The following is a 20,218-nucleotide window of genomic DNA, read 5'->3' on the forward strand; positions in this document are numbered from 1 at the left end:
ATCTTCCAGATTATCAACTTTTTCAGGGCAAGAATTTAACAATGTATACCAATTCAAGGCTAACTATATAACCGTAATGTTTATTTGATACACTGCTAATGGAGTCACAATGACTTTAATTTCGACATATTTTGGCATACTCTACAACAGTGGTCACCAACCTTTTTGATCCCTGACCTCCGCCTTCATGACCGGCAAGATCTACCTGTTGAGAGAAAACGACGGTCCAGACTGGACTTACAACTTTTTATTTGGCCTAATTGTCATTTTGGTCCAGCGTTCAAATTGATGTGACCAGGTACACATAATTTAAGTGTAATATAACAAGTAAGATATTTGTTAAATATGAACAAGAAAAAACACATTTGCAATGAGCAGCTGGATGAACTACCAATATAAATGTTGTATTTATTTACATTTCGTTGCCTCTGTACCTGAATCCAATCCAATTACAGCACGACACTGACAACATGATCAGTCAATGCAACTCATGTAAGTTCAGCTCTCGCCATCAAGCCATGTGACTCCAGTCAGTGTTATGGGAGTGACTGAACTCTATCTGTGAGCTCATAATCACAGACAGGCAGTCTGTCAGAAATCCTGGTCTTTGATTTGGTGAGTTTTTCGGGGCAAATTTGGTATTCATGAAAGTTTTCTCATCTGGGATTGGTTCTGAACTCAGACCGTTGGTGATTACGTTCACATCAACTCTACAGACATCCTCAGATTCAAATAATTTTCATATAATAAATATGAGAATCACCATTTGTGACTCCTGTATCTGTCCCTTTTCAAATAATAGAATAAATTCAATTGCAATCACTTTCAAGTAAACCAGATTGCTCTATCTGACAAGAAAAAAAAGCTAAATGTTGAGCTTTTGTTTTGAAGGACAACAGCAGAAAAGCCCAACTCACTGATAAGACCTGGCAAGTCGCCAAGAATCTCGGCTGTCGCGCAGGCGTAACCTGTTAATAACGTAAACATGTACACGAAGGTACATTTATTTATTGATGACGTAGTTTTATGTCGGTGTACTTTGAGCTTGTGCAATATGTGAAGTTATCAAGGTCTTTCTGCAGCTCCCCTCTTCGGGGCGCACAGCTGACAACATAAGCAAACCCGTTTTCAGGCGTTCATTAAAATCAGGCGGAGATCTTTTCTGACGTCAATCTTCCAGTCAGGAAGAAAACATTTCAGAAGACACTTTAGAAAATGTTCGAAAACAAGGAACAATGTGTTTCTGATTATAATTTTATTTTGGAGATCGACGGGTTGGCGACCACTGCTCTACAATGACTTTAATTTCGACATATTTTGACATATTTTTGGCATACTATACTTTGACCTTTATTTCGAACATATTTTCGATTTCTATTTTTTTTCCAAAAAAATGTTTGTCACTGCCGGGGCTTGTATTTTTTCATTTTTTTTTCAAAAACCTAACATTTCAAATACACGATCTGATTCTTGAGGCACTGGCGGGAGTTGAACGGCACCACTGTGAAACGCTTCTTCTCAAATTATTTTCGATTTCTATTTTTTCCCCCAAAAAAAGTTTGTCACTGCCGGGGCTTGTATTTTTTTCAAAAACCTAAAAATTCAAATACACGATCTGATTCGATCTGATTCTTGAGGCACTGGCGGGAGTTGAACGGCACCACTGTGAAACGCTTCTCAAATTATTTTCGATTTCTATTTTTTTTCACAAAAATAAAGTTTGTCACTGCCGGGGCTTGTATTTTTTTCAAAAACCTAAAAATTCAAATACACGATCTGATTCGATCTGATTCTCGAGGCACTGGCGGGAGTTGAACGGCACCACTGTGAAACGCTTCTTCTCAAATTATTTTCGATTTCTATGTTTTTTCAACAAAAAAAGTTTGTCACTGCCGGGGCTTGTATTTTTTTCAAAAGTACACCTAAATAAACAACAAACAAATGCAAAGACATTTATTTAACAATATGTTCTGGAGTAGTTAGAATTATACCGTGTTAGTGACAACCGGCCCTTTGAGGGCAGCCATGAGGCTGATGGGGCCCCCGGTGAAAATGAGTTTGACACCCCTGCACGAGAGGCTTCTGGAGGGGACATGTTGGAGGCCTTACTGCTTCAAAATACAATATTCAAAATGCCTGGTGCACCTTTATGAGTGAAACATCAACATTCAAAGTGAGACACACACACACACAGATGTGGAGGAACCCTTTAGACACACACACCTGGTGGCTTTGGGCCTCAACTCTCTGAGGTCACCGCAGACCTTCACATTCGTCTTACAGTCCAGTGATAAAGTGCCCAGACCACTACGCCTTCGTGCTGCCCGCTAAACGCCATGAACGGCCTCAGAGGACGAGCGGAGCAGCGGTCAGGAGTCCACGAGATAGTTCAGTTTTTCTTTTTTAATAAATTTGCAAAAATGTCTACATTTCTGTTTTTTTCTGTCAGGATGGGGTGCTGAGTGAACATTCAAAAATGAAATGAACTTATTTCATTTTAGCAAATGGATGCAATGAAACAAAGTGAACATTTTAAAAGGGTCTGAATACTTTCAGTCACCACTGTGTATATATATATATATATATATATATGCATATATATATATGTATGTATATATTAGGGCTGTGAAACGATTAAAATTTTTAATCAGGTTAATCACAGGTTTCTGTGGATTAATCATGATTAATCACATATATACATTTATACACAGGGGTGCACATAATTTGCTCACCGGCGCACACGCCGGTATCGGAGGTCTGCGGCGCGCGAGACAGAGATCGGAGTCGTGTTAACGCGACACGTAGAGACAGAATGACATGCTGCTGGTTAGAGACGACCAACAACAGACGGATTGGAAGCTCATTCTGCGCATGCGTTAAATGCGGTAAAATTTTTTTACTAATTAATCCTGTAATTTAATCATAACGCGTGAACGCGTTATTTTTCACAGCACTAGTATATATATATATATGTATGTATATATATATATATATATATGCATATATATATATATATATGCATATATATATATATGCATGCATATATATATACACACACACATATATATATGCATGCATATATATATATATATACACACACACACATATATATACACACATACAGGACTGTCTCAGAAAATTAGAATATTGTGATAAAGTTCTTTATTTTATGTAATGCAATTAAAAAAACAAAAATGTCATGCATTCTGGATTCATTACAAATCAACTGAAATATTGCAACCCTTTTATTCTTTTAATATTGCTGATTATGGCTTACAGCTTAAGAAAACTCTAAAATCCTATCTCATAAAATTTTAATATTTCCTCAGACCAAGTTAAAAAAAAGATTTATAACAGCTGAGTGTTTGTCAAGGCTCAGGAAACCCTTGCAGGTGTTTCGAGTTAATTAGACAATTCAAGTGATTTGTTTAATACCCTACTAGTATACTTTTACATGATATTCTAATATTTAGAGATAGGATATTTGAGTTTTCTTAAGCTGTAAGCCATAATCAGCAATATTAAAAGAATAAAAGGCTTGCAATATTTCAGTTGATTTGTAATGAATCCAGAATGCATGACATTTTTGTTTTTTTGATTGCATTACAGAAAATAAAGAACTTCATCACAATATTCTAATTTTCTGAGACAGTCCTGTATATATATATATGCATATATATATATACATACATACATATACATATATATGCGTATATATATATGCATATATATATATATATATATATAGGTCATAGTATATAGGGTATGAGGACATGAGGATATGTGCATATGTATATATTATGTCCTCATACCCTTATATCCTCATGAGGCATGGGGGCGTATGCAGCTCGCTTTATAAACATGTAATCACACGTCCGAGGCTCACACTGAAGCATAATGATCCCATATTTACTCCTCCTCATCATCATCATCATCATCGCTCACATCCTTTGGAGCCATTCCTAGACCGATGACTCGTGCTCGGCAGCAGGGCAATAAAACTATTTCAGGAGCTGCGAACGCTCCCGAGTCTTCACACCTGAGACCTGTGGCATTCTTGATCCAGCAGCAACACACACACACACACACACCCTCTCACACACACACACACACACACGCTTTTGCAACCATGATGGCACAACCTCGTCTTTCTTTCAATCTGTGGTCGTGTGATCTGATGCTCTCGTATGGCCTAGTGTGTGTGTGTGTATGTTGCTAATCGATGATGAACCACTTCTTACCACTTCAGGTAGCAGCTTGGTGGCCAGGTCGTGGATGGCCTTACCCATGATGCACAGGGAGGACAGGATGAACACCACGCCCAGGATCACACAGGCTCTGCGGAGGAGGAGAGAGTGAAGTGAGTGAGAGGAGGAGGCCGACACGAGATGAAGAGGAACAGACGACGCTGGATGGCGGTTAGCGGCGTCCCGCGGTGGAGATGCTCTGGGAGGAGGCGGCAGATGTTTACACCTCGACCCGGTAGACACGGTCTCCATGGAGACGCATAAACAGACCACTGGAGCACATGACCATGCACGGCTACCGGCGCGTGTTCAATCCAGATCACACACACACACACACACACACACGAGGTAACCACGGCAATGCATGACATCCCTCCGGGGAATCCACAACAGGACTGACACACACACACACACACACACAAATATCAGGCGCCACAACTACGGCGAGGACGACACGTCCGTCACCTCAAAGCGGTGGGCGTGGTTTGCGGTTTTTTTAACGACCGCCGGCCCCACAACAACCGCATTTCATCTCGATGCTTGTTACCTTGGCAACCGCCCTGTTCCTCTCCTCTCCCACACGCAGACGGATTGAAATAATATGATTGGTTCGCTGGTTGTCACTAGCTTTTCCTCACTAACTGTCAGACTAATTGACAAAAAGCAGCTGTGTGTGTGTGTGTGTGTGTGTGTAAGCCAATTACTGGCCGAACTTCTCCAATTAGCTGCCGAAGGAGATTAATGAGCGCTGTCAAAGAGCTTTGTGGATGTTTTAATGAGAACGTTCTCCAGGCTCACGGTTGATGACATCAACGTTTATTATTTGGCTTTATTGATACAAACCTGTGGTTCTGGTTTGGGATCTTAAATACAACAAACACACATTGACTCTTTTATTTGTCTTAACTGTGAGAGCATATTTAGTTTAGAATCACATGCAAGCAACTAAAACACACACACACACACACACACTGGGATGTATGAGTCGGGAACTTCTCCGGGACTTTAGGTACTCACATGTATTCACGGTGCGCCGAGTGGACGGCGGCGGCGTTTCTGTACCGCCACAGCACGATGGCCGAGGACAGCACGTCCAGCACGGCGTTGAACTGCAGGTGTGAGAGGGGGGGGGGGGGGGGGAGGAGTTAGTGTCACACTCTCTCCGCCGCAGGAGCACCTGGGGAGGAAGTGGAGGATCGTGTGCGGTCGACTTACGGCAAACCCGAACGCCGACGCGCTGTGGCGCATGACGGACACGGCTGGAGGGGAAACAGGAGGAGACGTTAAAGAAGGGAGCTCTTTTATTTTGCATATATTGTCTAGGCACATGACAACAACAACAACAACAAAGGCTGTAGATGTGTTAAAAACATGCAATCATCCGCACACCTGCAACGGCGGGGCAATCGGGAGGAGAGAGACAAGCGAGATGAAGATGGAGGGAGGGGGGGGGATCCTCTCATCCCAGGTTTATTTTTAGCGGCGCTCACTGGGGGCCAGACACTCAGCTCCTCCTTCCCTGTGCATCCACTCATCTACGCTCTGCTGAAGGGATAGAGCAATTATGACCCCCCCCCCCCCCTCTCCTGTTTCTCTCTCCTCCTGCAGGCTCCAACGCTCCTCTTTTCTTTTCATCCATCCTTCAAACGTGTTATTGCCTCATCTCTCCGGGCCGGAGGAGCAATCATCCACTTCCACGGAGCGAGGGGGGAAACAGAAACGAAGCCCGCCGACGCACGACACGTAACACCTGAGCAACGACGCGACCGAGAGGATGAGGCGGCGGAGCGTTTGGGAAACAATACACCCAGAGACCGGGGAAAACAAAAACATCTGGACGACCACGTTTAGCCTCCGCAACCCGTCGCGTCACAGGAGCCCCGAGTGATGAAGAGGTGGAACAACAGTCACGATGATGAGTTTCCTCCCTTCCGACGCTCTGCCGGCCTTCACTGCCGCCGCCTCCTTCAGGCGCCGCTCCTTTGCGGGTCTTTCTGTTGATGAATATTCCATTTCTCTGCCTTGAGAAGCTCTTTGTTCTGGGTCCGGCGTGTTATGCAGCGTTTGGCTGAATGTGAGCCGACGGCATCTCAAAACTCACCCTGCTCCTTCCATCAGCGATGACATCATCAATCAATGACCGGGCCACCAAACCATTTGTAAGACGACCGTCTGATTACCTTTGAGCCTCTGAACATGTGGAGAGCTGTGTGAAAATGGCTGTAATGCCATAGTTTTCTTTTATTCATTGAAATAAAGCTGAACTTCGACCCCTATATTGCGTCATCGCAGACCTGACTGTACCTACTGGAAATCTACTGGAAACCAGTTTGTCTTCTCGATTTAATCTGGATGCACGCGGCGTCGTGTGGCGTTGTGTGTGTGCCGACGGCTCGTCTTCAAACATCCTGGGTGGAGCTGCTCTTCGGACCCGTGTGGTTACAGGCGGCGCAAACACTCACGCCTTTATTCTCACCGTGAAATTTACTCCAGTGGTCTCGTCGGGGATGTGTTTCTGACTTCTGAAACATCCGTCTGCTTCTCTCCCTCCCTCGTTCCCTCATCGATTCCCCTCCCCCCCGTCTCCTTTCCTCTCCTCCTATCTCCTTCATTAGGCCCGAGAGAAGAAACTGTGTGTGAATGAGTCTGCAGTTGTCAAAGCTGAGCCTCGACCACGGCTAATTGGCTCCCGAGGAAGCCAGCACACACACACACACACCTCCCCCTCCCGCTCATCCCAAGATAAAACGCTTTCTCTGTCGGTTTATTGGCTGTTTCTGGAGCGCCGGTCCGCTCATCAGTGGAGCGCGTTGCCGTCGACGTTGTTTCTGTGCCGGTGGAGCCGTGTGGTACGACTCCTCTTGTTCCACTTTTGAGTCGTTTTTAAGTTCTGCAGACGCCGGGTCACGTGGCGCCGAGCTCCTGAAGACGAGGGCGGCGGGACGTCCGTCGCCTCGGGGACAAAAACTCAAATGCAACGTCTGTACAACTTACAGCTGCAGCTGCTCGCCACCAATAACATTCACACACACACACACACACACACACACACATGTTTGAATACTGCTAATGTTTGACAGGGCGTGATACCCATCGTTCTGTCTGTGTGACGGGGGACGGGGGAAGGGGGGGGGGGGGCATCCTGTGAACACACCGACAGACTTGAATCTCAGTGGGAACGTCGCTGGATCCAAAAAACACCGATGTTTTATTGACGTTACCTCGTTACCTAGTTACCTCGTTACCTTCTCGCTTCACTTCTTCGAGAAGCAGATGTGTGAAGGGAGGAGCGTGATGCGAACAGCTGGTTGGAAACAGGATATTCTCACATGGTTGAAATGCTCCTGTTTACAATGGCGCGGCTCAGAGTGACAGATCTATGGTGTTTGAGCAGCGGCTTGTTTGCCAATCAATGTTGTTTTTTCTTCATGAGGCAACAGGAGGCGTCGCTCAGCGGTGATGAGATCTGAATATTTAATGTTTCACGTGCATTCTGCGTTTTTTAAATGACATTAACTTCACCAAAAAAAGAAGACGGGGGGGATTCCCCTGATTTGAAATGAGCAAACAACATCACACACACACACACACACACAGGATGAAGTGGACCTCGCAGTGCTGCTTCCCTCCTTATCGGACCAGGAAGTGGGAAAGATGTGTGAAACAACACGGGCTGAACCCAGGAAGAGGCTCCACTGGAGCCCCCTCGCCTCCCCGAGTCAGACCCGACTCATCAAATCCAGATTATTAATTTCATCCTCAGACGAGACTCCCAGTTAGTCAAAGAACCGCTGGGTGTTCTTCACTCCGTCGGCCAGAAATGGAAATAAACCGATGATGTGTTCGTAGAGCAACGTTTGCATATAGAAGAGGAAGAAGGTATTCTTCCTCACTGTTATCGGCCTCTGCGTTACAGGAAACCATCTATGCAAAGCGACGTCTGAGGGATTCGGCTCGAGGTTGAGTTAAAGATATGTGGCCTGCCTCGTGACATTTATAACAAATTAAATAACAAATATAAACTGATGCGAACATCTGGGAGGATCAGAAAGTCAAATCCCAGAAAGAAAATGTGTATTTATGTTATTATAGAGTGTAAGCCGTGGGAGGCTGAAGGTTGGGGAACAGGATCCGGGAAGCGGGACCGTCAGAGCGTTCTGCACGTTGTCTTTGTTTTTTTAATAGACGTGATGGGCGTCACACAGTAAATAACACGAGCGTCCCTCAACTAAAGACAACAAGCGGCAGGTGGCGGTTTTAAATGTGTGTGTGTGTGGGGGGGCCTTACTCACTGAAAGCGGCGATGGCCATGAGGGTGGTGATCACGATGGAGACCCAGGACACCCACAGGACCTTCTTGCGGTAGCTCTGCGCCTCGTGGGGCTTCAGGCGCATGCTGCTCTCCAGGAGGCCTGCAAGACGACGGCACGGGGCACATGTTGACCCACGGCTGGGACCGAGAGGCGTCACCGGTCTCCTCAAAGGAGTTCTAGTCTCAGGACGTTATGACGTCATACTGTACGACACACAGTTTATAATAATAAAAATAATACGAGTCCAATTTGATAAATGCATCCATTCTGTTACAGTGACAATGATGTTGCCCACATACACACATACATGACATATCTATTATAACGTACAGCTCAGTATCAGATCATTGGGAGAGCTCAAAACACACACAAACACACACACACACACACACACACACACACACATGTTTCACACACATGTTTCACTAATGTATTCACTCACAAAGAAAACCTGCAATAACAACCCAGTAATGTATGTATAAGCGGAACACACTGTATTCCACATCTTGAACACACTCTATTCCACATCTTGAACACAGTGTATTCCACATCTTGAACATACTGTATTCCACATGTTGAACACACTCTATTCCACATCTTGAACATACTGTATTCCACATGTTGAACACACTCTATTCCACATCTTGAACATACTGTATTCCACATGTTGAACACACTCTATTCCACATCTTGAACACACTATTCCACATCTTGAACATACTGTATTCCACATGTTGAACACAGTGTATTCCACATCTTGAACATACTGTATTCCACATGTTGAACACAGTGTATTCCACATCTTGAACATACTGTATTCCACATGTTGAACACACTCTATTCCACATGTTGAACATACTGTATTCCACATCTTGAACATACTGTATTCCACATGTTGAACATACTGTATTCCACATCTTGAACACTGTATTCCACATCTTGAACACACTGTATTCCACATCTTGAACACACTGTATTCCACATGTTGAACACACTCTATTCCACATCTTGAACATACTGTATTCCACATGTTGAACATACTTTATTCCATATCTTGAACACTCTATTCCACATCTTGAACACTGTATTCCACATCTTGAACACTGTATTCCACATCTTGAACACTGTATTCCACATGTTGAACACACTGTATTCCACATGTTGAACACACTGTATTCCACATGTTGAACACACTGTATTCCACATCTTGAATACACTATATTCCACATCTTGAACACACTGTATTCCACATCTTGAACATACTGTATTCCACATGTTGAACATACTGTATTCCATATCTTGAACACTCTATTCCACATCTTGAACACACTGTATTCCACATGTTGAACACACTGTATTCCACATGTTGAACACACTGTATTCCACATCTTGAATACACTATATTCCACATCTTGAACACACTGTATTCCACATCTTGAACATACTGTATTCCACATGTTGAACATACTGTATTCCATATCTTGAACACTCTATTCCACATCTTGAACACACTGTATTCCACATGTTGAACACACTGTATTCCACATCTTGAACACTGTATTCCACATGTTGAACACACTGTATTCCACATCTTGAACACTCTATTCCACATCTTGAACACACTGTATTCCACATCTTGAACACTGTATTCCACATGTTGAACACACTGTATTCCACATCTTGAACACACTCTATTCCACATGTTGAACACACTGTATTCCACATCCTGCTCTGTCTATCATAATAATATGGAGTTATATGAAGCTGGGTGCGTAACTTCCAGCCCGTGCCACGCCGCCTACCTCCGTCCTCCACGCTGTCTGTGATCTTCATCTCCTGGTCCATCTTCAGACCCTCTCCCGGACTGGGGTCCACTACCACCGGGTCCGCAACGGCGGTGGGGTCTGTCGGTGTGGCGGCGTCCGTCATCTTCTCGGCGGCTCCGGTTGAGTGAGGCACTCGAAAAATGTCACCCTGTGCGCGAGGTGCCGGGAGGAGGAGGGAGGGGGGGGGACTCCCAGAGACCGAGAAAGAGGGGAGGGGAGACTCCTTCGCAAGGGCTGCGGGTCAAGTTGCACGAGCGTGAGGCGAAACGAAAACCGGAAATGAAGAGATGAGCTTCAAAACAAAGGCCAAAAAAAGAGGACGCTAAAAATGTTTTTGTTTTGTTCAAATATGAAATACATCGGAGCCTTTTGTTTTTTGTTCGTATTCTGCAGATGTTTTTGAATAATTTAATTAGTGTAGTCAGTAAGATTGTGTATTTTGGTCCACGATATGTATTTCACAGATAGTTACATTTCTAAAAAAAAGTCAATCTAATATAATCGTTTTATATTTTAGCATTGAAACGCCTGCATTCTTCTTGCTAAAACGTTGTAGGGTTAAAATGTTGCGTTTTCAATTAAAATAAACCGGCTTGCTATTTATTTTGAAGGCGATAACCGGAAGTGGACTTAACTTAACTCAGTCTGGACGAAGCAGTAGAAGAAGAACAAAAACATCACAACTGGCTGCAATTTGGCGACGTCGTGAAAATAGCCACACCTGAACTCTAATTACTACGCCTCCCGGTGGAGTTCATTACACCTGCGCTCGCGCGCGTACAAAAGAACTGTCGCTTAATCCATCGCCATGTGGACAGTTAACATGTCCGCTGCAGAATGTAGAATGGTCCCTTCCACTTCACATGTTTGTTTTGATGGACCGCTGAGGGAGTTTTCGATGGAGGAGCATGACTTTGGTTGTAGGTCTCTGCTGCCGTGTAGTGGAAGAAAGAGAGTACTGCAGGCCAGAGGGCTTTTTAATAATTAAGAAATGGAAACATGTAATTAAGAACTCGTGTCCAAAGCCACAATTCAACAACCTCAAGATGCGGTCCGGTTATTTTATCGTGTTGAATAAAATACATTCGTGAGTTATTGCTCAACATGTCCATAAGAATTCAGCCATTAAAAAAGGCCAAAGGCTTGGTGGCGAATATGTGGGATAGTAACATTTTTACAATTCACATGCACCAACTTCTAAAGCAATAGTGGTACAATGGAAATATCTTTTAAATGTGTCCGGATATGTCAACCGTATGTTATCTTTGATAAACCCTCCATGAAAACACCAGAGCGTCTAAAGAGCAAAGCGCATCCACCGACATCTGAAATGACCCATGTTGTTGAGCACATATATTGAACAGCATCAATGGCGTATGGCAACGATGAGTGCCGTGCGCTCCTCCGACCACTGGGGGGCGCTGTTCACAAACGCCCTAACCGGTTGTAATCAGCCGAGGCTGTTTACTCCGTTCTTCCGGTGCCCCCGTCGCCCCGCTCCCTCCCGATGCTAGCACCGTCGGGCTTGGCTGTGGGAGCGAAATGGCGGTGCACCGGGGACCCTCTTCGAAATGGCTCTTCACCCGGGAGCAGCTCGAGAACACGCCGTCTCGACGCGGCGGGATCGAGGCCGACCGGGAGCTCTCCTACCGGCAGCAGGCGGCCAACTTGATCCAAGACATCGGCCAGAGGCTCAACGTGTATCCCTCCCGAGAGGCTAGCGGCCGCCGGTCGGGTTAGCTCGAGTGAGCGTTAGCATGCAGGAGGGGCGGGGTGGTTATAATTAATAGTGTAACTATGTAAACACACGAGGAGCTTTGACTGCCACGTGCAGAACTCTCGCGGACCAGATTAACGGGTAACGGACCTCGCGCCGGGGGTTAGCTCCCCGGTGCTAACGGCCTGCGAGCTTTTGTTTCTTAACTCAGATTCCATTGTTAGCATAGTGTCTAACGATATCAGCGACGCTGGCTGCACGTGTAAACAGCAGTTATTCACACGTTAGTCGTTACATCTCGTGTGTGTTGAAGCTTGTGAATCGGGTCTGTGGTTTTAACCGACGTGATGCACGTTTTCCTAGCTTTCTCCTCAAAGCTAGCCCGATGCTAACGAGTCGAGGTTTCCTGTAACCGTTAGTCACTGCATATTTTACTGTGTCCATGTTGTTACGCCTTAACCCCACCCCCAGATCTCAACTGATTATCAACACTGCTATAGTGTACATGCACAGGTTTTATATGATCCACTCCTTCGGCAAATTCCATAGAAACGTAAGTACCACTGCAGTGTTGGCTGATGCCATAATTACTGGTGGCACCGGCTGTGAAAACTGAACTGAGGGTTTTTGTTCTCTCCTCTCCAGGTCATTTCTCAGACTACGTTGTTCCTGGCAGCTAAAGTTGAGGAGCAGCCCAGAAAGCTGGAGCATGTCATTAAAATAGCCCACGCCTGCATCAACCAACAAGAGCCAGCCCTAGACACCAAGAGCAACGTGAGTAAACCTCGAGCCGAGGAGCCGGCTTTGGGTTTTGTGGAATTTACACTCGCTTGTAAAGGCTTTGGAGAGAAGAGACACATGTTTACGGAACTATTTTGAACAATTGGTGAATTGTTGAGTCATTTGTTCAAGCAGCTTTTCAACAGCAAGGACATTTCCGTTTTTCTTTGTCATACGAGTCAAATTAAAATCCGGTGGGTTATGGACTGACGTCTCCTTTTGGCTCCGGTAAATAGTTTAACTTAATTTTTGATAATTGTCTGAGTAATAATAGACCGATTGATTAATACCGGATAAAATAATGCTTATTTGTTCAGAGAATTTGTTTTTGAAATCTCATCTGCTACGATCTGATGGATGTTAAGATGACTTGATGGTCAAAATAACCATCGGAAGTCCAAAATGTACAAATGTAATGCGCTTTTTGCAATCCCGTGCTTTGTGTGCCTTATTGGCCATGGACAAAGATACAAAGATAAGCCAACTTGGTTCATTTACATTCAATTTCTTGGCTCGCTGTCCACATGCTCAGTGGGCCGCAACGTATACTAGTATTTATTGCGTTGGTGGCCTCTGCTCGTGATGCAAAGGCTGTTCCCTTCTTCCACGGTCACAATGCACAAGTCTAAACGTGTCGTCTTTTCAACGCGGCTTGATTAAACGCGACGCTGTGGGACTGCAGGTGAATAAACATGTTCAGAGGACACGCATGAGAGCATCTCGGATTTCTCACCACTCATTTGAAATCGTCAAACTGAAAGGGTACTATTACGCCCACGCGGGGAAGCCTTCGTCCGGCAATGCTTTTATTCTCTAGGAATGCAGCTGGCCAGTTCAAATTCCTTCATTGATCTTTTGCAGGCATTCCAGCAGCAGACGCAAGAGCTCGTGGCCCTGGAAACGATCGTGCTGCAGACGCTGGGTAAGTGCCACGACGGCCTTTTCTGTCTGTCTTGTGCCGGCGCCAGTGGCTGACCATCTTCCTTCAACCTCTTTTATTGCAGGTTTTGAAATAACAATCGATCATCCACACACGGATGTTGTGAGGTGTTCCCAGCTAGTGCGAGGTACAACCTGCTTTCTCCCTTTACGTTGCTCCCAGAGAACTGTTTACAAAATGGACCGTCATCAATTTACTCCGAGTGTCAATGATTTACCTGTTTTGAACCACGCCGAAGTTTAGTCAAAGTGCAACGTCGCGGTCCTAAAATGAACTTTCTCCTTCTTTTACAGCAAGCAAGGATTTGGCACAGACTTCCTATTTCATGGCTACCAACAGGTTATTATCCTGTTCCCATTATTGCACTGTGATGGCACACTATAGCTTCCTGTCCTGCAGGGCCCCCCTTCCTGTGTCCAACGCCCTGTTTGCGCCTGGGTCCCCGGGAACCCCCAGTTTGGGGAAGTACCGGCCCGGCTGCTGTGTGCGGTGTATTGTACAAGGGCCGTGTGTTGGCACAGAGGGGTTGAATGCACAATGTGGAGTGTAGTGGCGCCGTTTACCTCTCAGGGCTGTGTGGCACGGACTGCATATGTCTAAAGAAAGAACTCAAATGGTAGCCTGAATATAGATTGCCACTAAAGATTCTTAAACTTATAGAGTACTTTGGTAAGTATAGTTTACAGTTTATTTTGTATTTTGTTTGCATGTTTTTCACCCTAAGAAAAAAGCTAACAATGAAAACTCCAAACTACGCTGCAAACTGAACGCTTTCTGTGTGTTAATGCAGTTTTTATTGATAAACATCTAACAGTTTAATGCATACGTATCGTAGTAAAGTAAGACACATAATGACCGTGCATAGCGGGAACTCCTATTTTGTTATTCTTGTGCTGCTGTTACTTTTGTTTTTACAGAGGCTGCTAGTTTGATACGCAGGTCTGAGAGATTGATGTTCCCAGCAGATGATGGTAGATAGGAACTCTTAATTTGGGGTTATGCACAAAGAATACAGTCCAGGTGGCAGTGTAGTAATGAATAATATCCGAGTGGTGTATCTCTGAGACTGGGTGACGTTACAGAAGCGGCCGACATGCCTCCGTTTGGGGATTTGTCACAAAAAGGACTAAATACTATTTCTACCGTAACGCCGCCTACTTTGTCTGCATTTGGGATTTTCATATCTTTGAAATGCAACTCGCATGAAAACTAAATTGCAATTTCATCTTTGCGCGTTGCAAAGCAGACGTCTTGCACCGTCGCTCAGCAGGAGACGGCGGTGTGATAAACACGAGCTTTAATCCACAGGAGCCAGTTTGCGGTGTGGTTTGGGATCCAGAGAAAGTTAACCGTAGAAAACACAAAGCCTTCTGCTCTCGTCTTGGCGACCAGTGTCGTGTTTCTGTCTTTACGTTCCAGCGTTTGATGTTGTAAAGTCTCCAAGTAAAAAAAAAACACAAACTCATTTTACACTCATAGCTAGTAGATCTTATTTGTTGGTTGGTTGTATTTGTCTTGCTCCACTGACAGATTGACACTGTTCCGTAATGTTTTTTAAGTTAAAATCCAAACGATAATGTTGCCAAATGAGGTTCAATATATCACATACGTGCGTGTCATTTATACGCTTAGAAGATATCCAAACAAATAGGTTTGTTATCTGTCCTGTGCCCTGAGGTAAGGCGTGTCAGTGAACCTCGTTAACGCTCTAAAATGATTCCTGTGTGTTGTGGAAAAAGCCTCCAGCTGACGGTGGTATCGTTCTCCTTTTGCTTCTTGTCCCCCCCACACCCCCCACACACACACCTCCCCCTTGCAGTTTGCACCTCACCACCTTCTGCCTGCAGTACAGGCCCACGGTGGTCGCGTGCGTCTGCATCCACCTGGCCTGCAAGTGGTCCAACTGGGAGATCCCCGTGTCCACGGACAGTAAACACTGGTGGGAGTACGTGGACCGCACCGTCACGCTGCAGCTGCTGGACGGTGAGAGCTCCTCCGAGCTGCTGACCCGTCACTCGTAGAAAGCATGAGGCTCGTTTAGGGAGGGGAGGCTGTGTGTTTTCCCTTTCCCAGTAATTCAAACGGGTTTCCGCCCCCCCCCCCCCAAGCTAATTTAATTAGCATCCCTGCTATTGGAGTTGCCCCACATTGCCTCATGTAGCCAGCGTCGAGCAGTCGGCGACGTGTCGGCGGTGTCGCTGACGGCCGTCTCGTCGTTTTCAGAGCTTACGCACGAGTTCCTCCAGATCCTGGAGAAGACGCCCAGCAAACTGAAGAGGATACGAAACTGGAGGGTAGGTCCCGACTCCTGGAGGGAGGCGGTGCCGTGTGGCGGCGTCTCATGTGGAGTTCTGTGTTTTTAGGCTATTCAAGCTGCTAAGAAGCCAAAGACGGAGGAGGGCGGAACCGCGGACAGTGCCTTCCAGGGGGGGCCCTTAGACGGCCTCCCCGGCGTGGCCAACTCCTTCTTCCCCTCCACCTCGTCGGACTCCTCGGACATGCCCTCCCTCGGTGGCATCGCGTCCTACCAGCCGCTGAGCGACCAGTCCAAGAGCTGCGGCTACGACCACTTCTCCGACCTCTCGGACTTCGCGCTGGCGAAACACGAACCCAAAGCGGCGGGCGGCGCTTCCGGCAGCAAAAGCCAGCAGCTCGCCGCGAACACGGCCGCCGCCTTCTCGCGGCCGCAGAAGGTCTTGACTCTGGAAAAGTACCGGGAGAAGCACGCGGCGGCGGGCGACCCGGCCTCGCAGAACGGCGCGAAGGACGAGGCGGACGCGTACGCGCCGGCGCCCGTCGTCTCCTCGCACCACCACAAGAAGCGCTCCCAGGCGGCGCACGGCGGCGGCGACGGCCGCAGGGACAAAAGCGGCTCCAAAAAGGCGCGGCTGCCGGCGTCCTTCGTCGAGAACGGCGTCGCCGCGGGCGACGAGCTCAAGATGAGAATCAAAGTGTCGTCGGAGCGCCACGGCGACTCGGAGCCGGGCGGGACGCTGCCCGGCAAAGACAAGCACAAAGAGCACCGCCACTCCAAGCACGGCCACTCGCACCCGTACTCCCTCGGCAGGGCGGCGGCGGACGGCGCCTCCTTCTCGGTCAAGGCGCCCGACGGGTCCGGCTCGTCTCGCAAGAGGCCCCACTCGGACGCCGGCAACCACAATCACAACCACCACCACCACCACCACTCGTCCAAGAGCAGCCGCAGCAAAGGAGGCCTCGGCTCCGCCCACTACTCGACCGAGGGCGGCCAGCGGGGGGCGGAGCACCACGGCCACGACGGGAGCAACGGCGCGCCGCCCCCCAACGGCCAGCACACCGACTACAAGGACACCTTCGACATGCTGGACTCTTTACTAAGTGCCCAAGGAATGAACTTGTAACCCCCGGAGAGTCCGCGGCGTTCTCTAGAATAACGTATTACATGTTTAAAAGGAAATTTATTTGTCTTAAGTTATGGCAACTGTGCAACGCCCTCAGTCGTGTCCACACACTGATTATTGACGAGTATCGTGAAGCCGTCCGTTGCGCCGCGTGCTGCTAGCGCAACGACGTCAAGGAAAGTACGTTTTAAAGACGCGTCTGGAATAATTAGATTTTAAACCTTCTTTTAGCCGACAGGATTTTAATGTGCATGTTTGAAGTCGCACAAAAGGAAAGGCGAAGCGTCCGCAGCCGCCGTGACCGTTTACAGACCGCCGTGTGTTTTATTCTTTTTGTATGTCGAGACATTTTGTTCCACTGAATCTCAGGTCTTGAACTATTTTGATATCAGAATGAATCCTCCTCCGTTTGGGTTTCATCGCCCGTATCCGTGTCCGTTTGCTGGCGGAGGCGGAGCTCCGGCGTCCGCCTTAGGAAACGCGGTCTGCTTAACTTTCAATATTTAAAAAAAATAATACAAATGTGAGGCGGAACCCATTTGCTGTTTAAGGCCGCGCCTAAACTCACCGCGCAGACTCTTCCTGGAGCGACACGTGACGTTTACGTTCCATCGGCTACAGGTGCGACACGGCCTGCGATCGTCTCCGGTCTGATCCGTGTTGTCAACTATCAGAACAGACGGGTCTCTAAAGTAAGGTTGTGTATATAGGACCCTGTGAGATCTGACCCTGTTGGTCTGCTGCATCGGTCCAGACGTTCTCATTCAGTGTATCCCGAGGTCTGTATTGATGGACACGTCCTCCATGTGTGTACTGGAGCCCAAATAAAGGTGTAAAGGTCTTTTTTACACATCACAGCGATTCTTCTCTCCTGAAAGTGTGATGTGAAACCAGAAATGTGGATTTAACTTTTGGAGTTGATTTGTTTGACGGTGAACGAGCTGAGGTGACGGAGCAGAACCTTTTCAAACCAATTTATCAGTTTATTCCTTAAATGTCAGCAAATTGAAATGAAGATTCACAAGTTCAGGCCCAGTGGTCCAGTTCACCGCCGTGACGAAGCAGAGCAGCCCAAATAACCGGGGACCTCGTCTGGCAGAGGAATGAACTGCGGCTGCTTCGTCTTACGGGAAGACTCGATCTGAACCGGGCTTTCAACCTTCCAAACTGAGGAAGACGAGTGCTTGAAAGCTTTCAAAAAGAACAAGAAAATATTATTTGGGGTTAAATTGTTCCATTTGTGTGTCAAAACCAGAATATTAATCCGTTTCCTCGGCAGTGATCGTCTTAACTTCAGTAACCGGGTCAGTTTGATGATGATCTGGTTCTGTGGCCTCTTTCAAGGACCCCCCCTAGTTCACATGAAATACTTGGGATCAACTTTATCTGAAGTTTCACTCGAGTAAAAGAGTGCAAAACAATTCATATTAAATAAAAATCTTAAGCCCCTAATGTTGGCCCTGACACATAGCAGAAGAAGAACAAATCAAACTGCCAAAGGATGCAGATGGTTTAATCCCAGCTGCACAGCGTTGGCTCTCTCTGCGTGGGGAGACGAAACATTAAACCTGTTGTCAAGCGCCGCCAAAGAAAATTCGAATCAACAAAAAAAAACCGGGGCGCACAATGGTCCCAATGAGTGATGGGGCACGACCGGAACCAGCCGAACCACCGCACGAGCACAATATTGAATAAAACATTTTCTTTTAGAAGCTAAAATACCTCGAGGGTTGTTTTTATTTTAATTCTCTTTGGTGAAACCTGCCATTCGGTCCCTTCCAACAAAAAGAACCCTGACGGTGGCTCTCGAGGTTCAGTTTTTGGACTTCGCGCATGGGCGGAACATTTAAAAAAAACTCCCGTTCCCGATAATTAAGCAGCACCCTCGGAGCAGACGCAGCGCTTTCACCGAGTATTACCTTCTAATTTTAGCGCGGGAAGACAATGGGGAAATTCAGCGGGTAGCGCGTCGGTGCAAACTCAACCATCTGGACAGCCTCCGCGCGCCGGTGGGAGGTGATGATTTATTTTCAGCAACCTCTCGGGCAGAATAAGAGACGCCTACTGCTCGATTAATCCGCAGAAGGGAAGAGATGCGAGAGAGGCTTCTTCTTTCTTTGTTTAGCGAGCAACCAATCCGAGAATTAAGAGCCATCTGAAAGGAAAACACCATCCAAGCTCTAATTACAACATGCGTGTGTGTGTGTGGGGGGGGGGGGGGGGCTGTTTAGCGGTGCGTGACACAGACCATCATTAACATTATAATTGCTGTTACATGAGAAATGGCAGCTTAAAATATGAATCGCATATTGGGTTTTTTGGGGTGTTATGCTGGATGTAAAGAAAATTCAAAATTACATCATCGTTTCATTTAATTTAGTTTGGGCAAAGAAATAAAAATGAGCCATTTGTCAGAATGTGTGGTTCTGGTGGAGAGCAAGAAGTCCCCTTCTCACCTGTTATACGCCTCACGTCCACTAGATGGCAGTATTACATTTGTCCTTTTTACCAACGGAAACAAACATCCAGCATCGTTTTCTCTTTTTTTTCCTAATTTTTTTTTATTAGTACAAACAAGACGCAGTGTTGAATCACCTTGACAAAATCAAATACAAAATTACAGGACGCCGCTTTTCACGCCAGAATCCAAGGTGCCTCTCGGCGCACTGATCCTCCGCCACGAGAAATCTCGGGACCCGATCGGTCTAATTAACCGGACTCAAACCGTCGGCGTGGACCGAGACACATTCCAGCAAATGTCACGCGGCACTCGAGCAATTTGGATCAGGAAAAAAGAAAAAGTGGCTTCGCAAGAGCAGCGTACGGGGCCACTCGTGTCCATATGAGTCTTAATGCAAATGATGGCCGGGAACATGTGCAGGAAAGTGGCGTAATTATAAGCCATTGAAAGTCCATTGTCATTCCCGTCTGAGAGGTCCCTCTTGAAAAATCCGGAGCTGATGGAAACCCCTCTGAGTACCTGAGAAGGAGCCGGAGGGGGGAGGACTGGCCCGA

General features: G+C 46.5%; 2 protein-coding genes across 13 annotated transcripts in view; one reads left to right on the top strand and one right to left on the bottom strand.

Annotated features, from left to right (window-relative positions):
* The window catches only part of LOC130204306 (transmembrane protein 163-like), a 37,995-nt gene that overhangs the window by 7,769 nt on the left and 10,008 nt on the right, over nucleotides 1–20,218 (bottom strand). For 5 of the 7 annotated variants that reach the window (XM_056430938.1, XM_056430940.1, XM_056430943.1 and 2 more), the window contains exons 1-5: nucleotides 10,363–11,168; nucleotides 8,540–8,659; nucleotides 5,463–5,506; nucleotides 5,265–5,356; nucleotides 4,242–4,338 (exon numbers count right to left, since the gene is read on the bottom strand). In XM_056430938.1, coding sequence (XP_056286913.1) covers nucleotides 4,242–4,338; nucleotides 5,265–5,356; nucleotides 5,463–5,506; nucleotides 8,540–8,659; nucleotides 10,363–10,489 — 480 coding nt within the window. In that variant the 5' untranslated portion in view covers nucleotides 10,490–11,168. Of the gene's footprint in view, nucleotides 1–4,241; nucleotides 4,339–5,264; nucleotides 5,357–5,462; nucleotides 5,507–8,539; nucleotides 8,660–10,362; nucleotides 11,169–20,218 lie in introns of those variants that run through there. The other 2 variants (XM_056430944.1, XM_056430941.1) reach the window with 2 other exon arrangements.
* Nucleotides 11,267–18,044, top strand: LOC130204301 (cyclin-T2-like). Of its 6 annotated transcripts, XM_056430929.1 has the most exons (9): nucleotides 11,832–12,086; nucleotides 12,575–12,656; nucleotides 12,749–12,877; nucleotides 13,745–13,805; nucleotides 13,888–13,950; nucleotides 14,117–14,162; nucleotides 15,643–15,806; nucleotides 16,047–16,117; nucleotides 16,187–18,044. In XM_056430929.1, the coding sequence occupies exons 1-9, from the start codon at nucleotides 11,929–11,931 to the stop codon at nucleotides 17,201–17,203; spliced, it is 1,791 nt and encodes a 596-aa protein (XP_056286904.1). In that variant the 5' UTR covers nucleotides 11,832–11,928; the 3' UTR covers nucleotides 17,204–18,044. The 6 variants fall into 6 exon arrangements, 3 of the variants coding, with proteins under 3 accessions (XP_056286905.1, XP_056286906.1, XP_056286904.1); XR_008833614.1 differs by lacking the exons at nucleotides 16,047–16,117; nucleotides 16,187–18,044 and adding an exon at nucleotides 14,741–14,794 and having other exon boundaries at nucleotides 11,267–12,086; nucleotides 14,117–14,492; nucleotides 15,643–15,732; XM_056430931.1 differs by lacking the exons at nucleotides 16,047–16,117; nucleotides 16,187–18,044 and adding an exon at nucleotides 14,741–14,794 and having other exon boundaries at nucleotides 11,798–12,086; nucleotides 15,643–15,732.

Source organism: Pseudoliparis swirei, chromosome 14 (genome assembly GCF_029220125.1).
Source record: "Pseudoliparis swirei isolate HS2019 ecotype Mariana Trench chromosome 14, NWPU_hadal_v1, whole genome shotgun sequence".
NCBI classification, from domain to species: domain Eukaryota; kingdom Metazoa; phylum Chordata; class Actinopteri; order Perciformes; family Liparidae; genus Pseudoliparis; species Pseudoliparis swirei.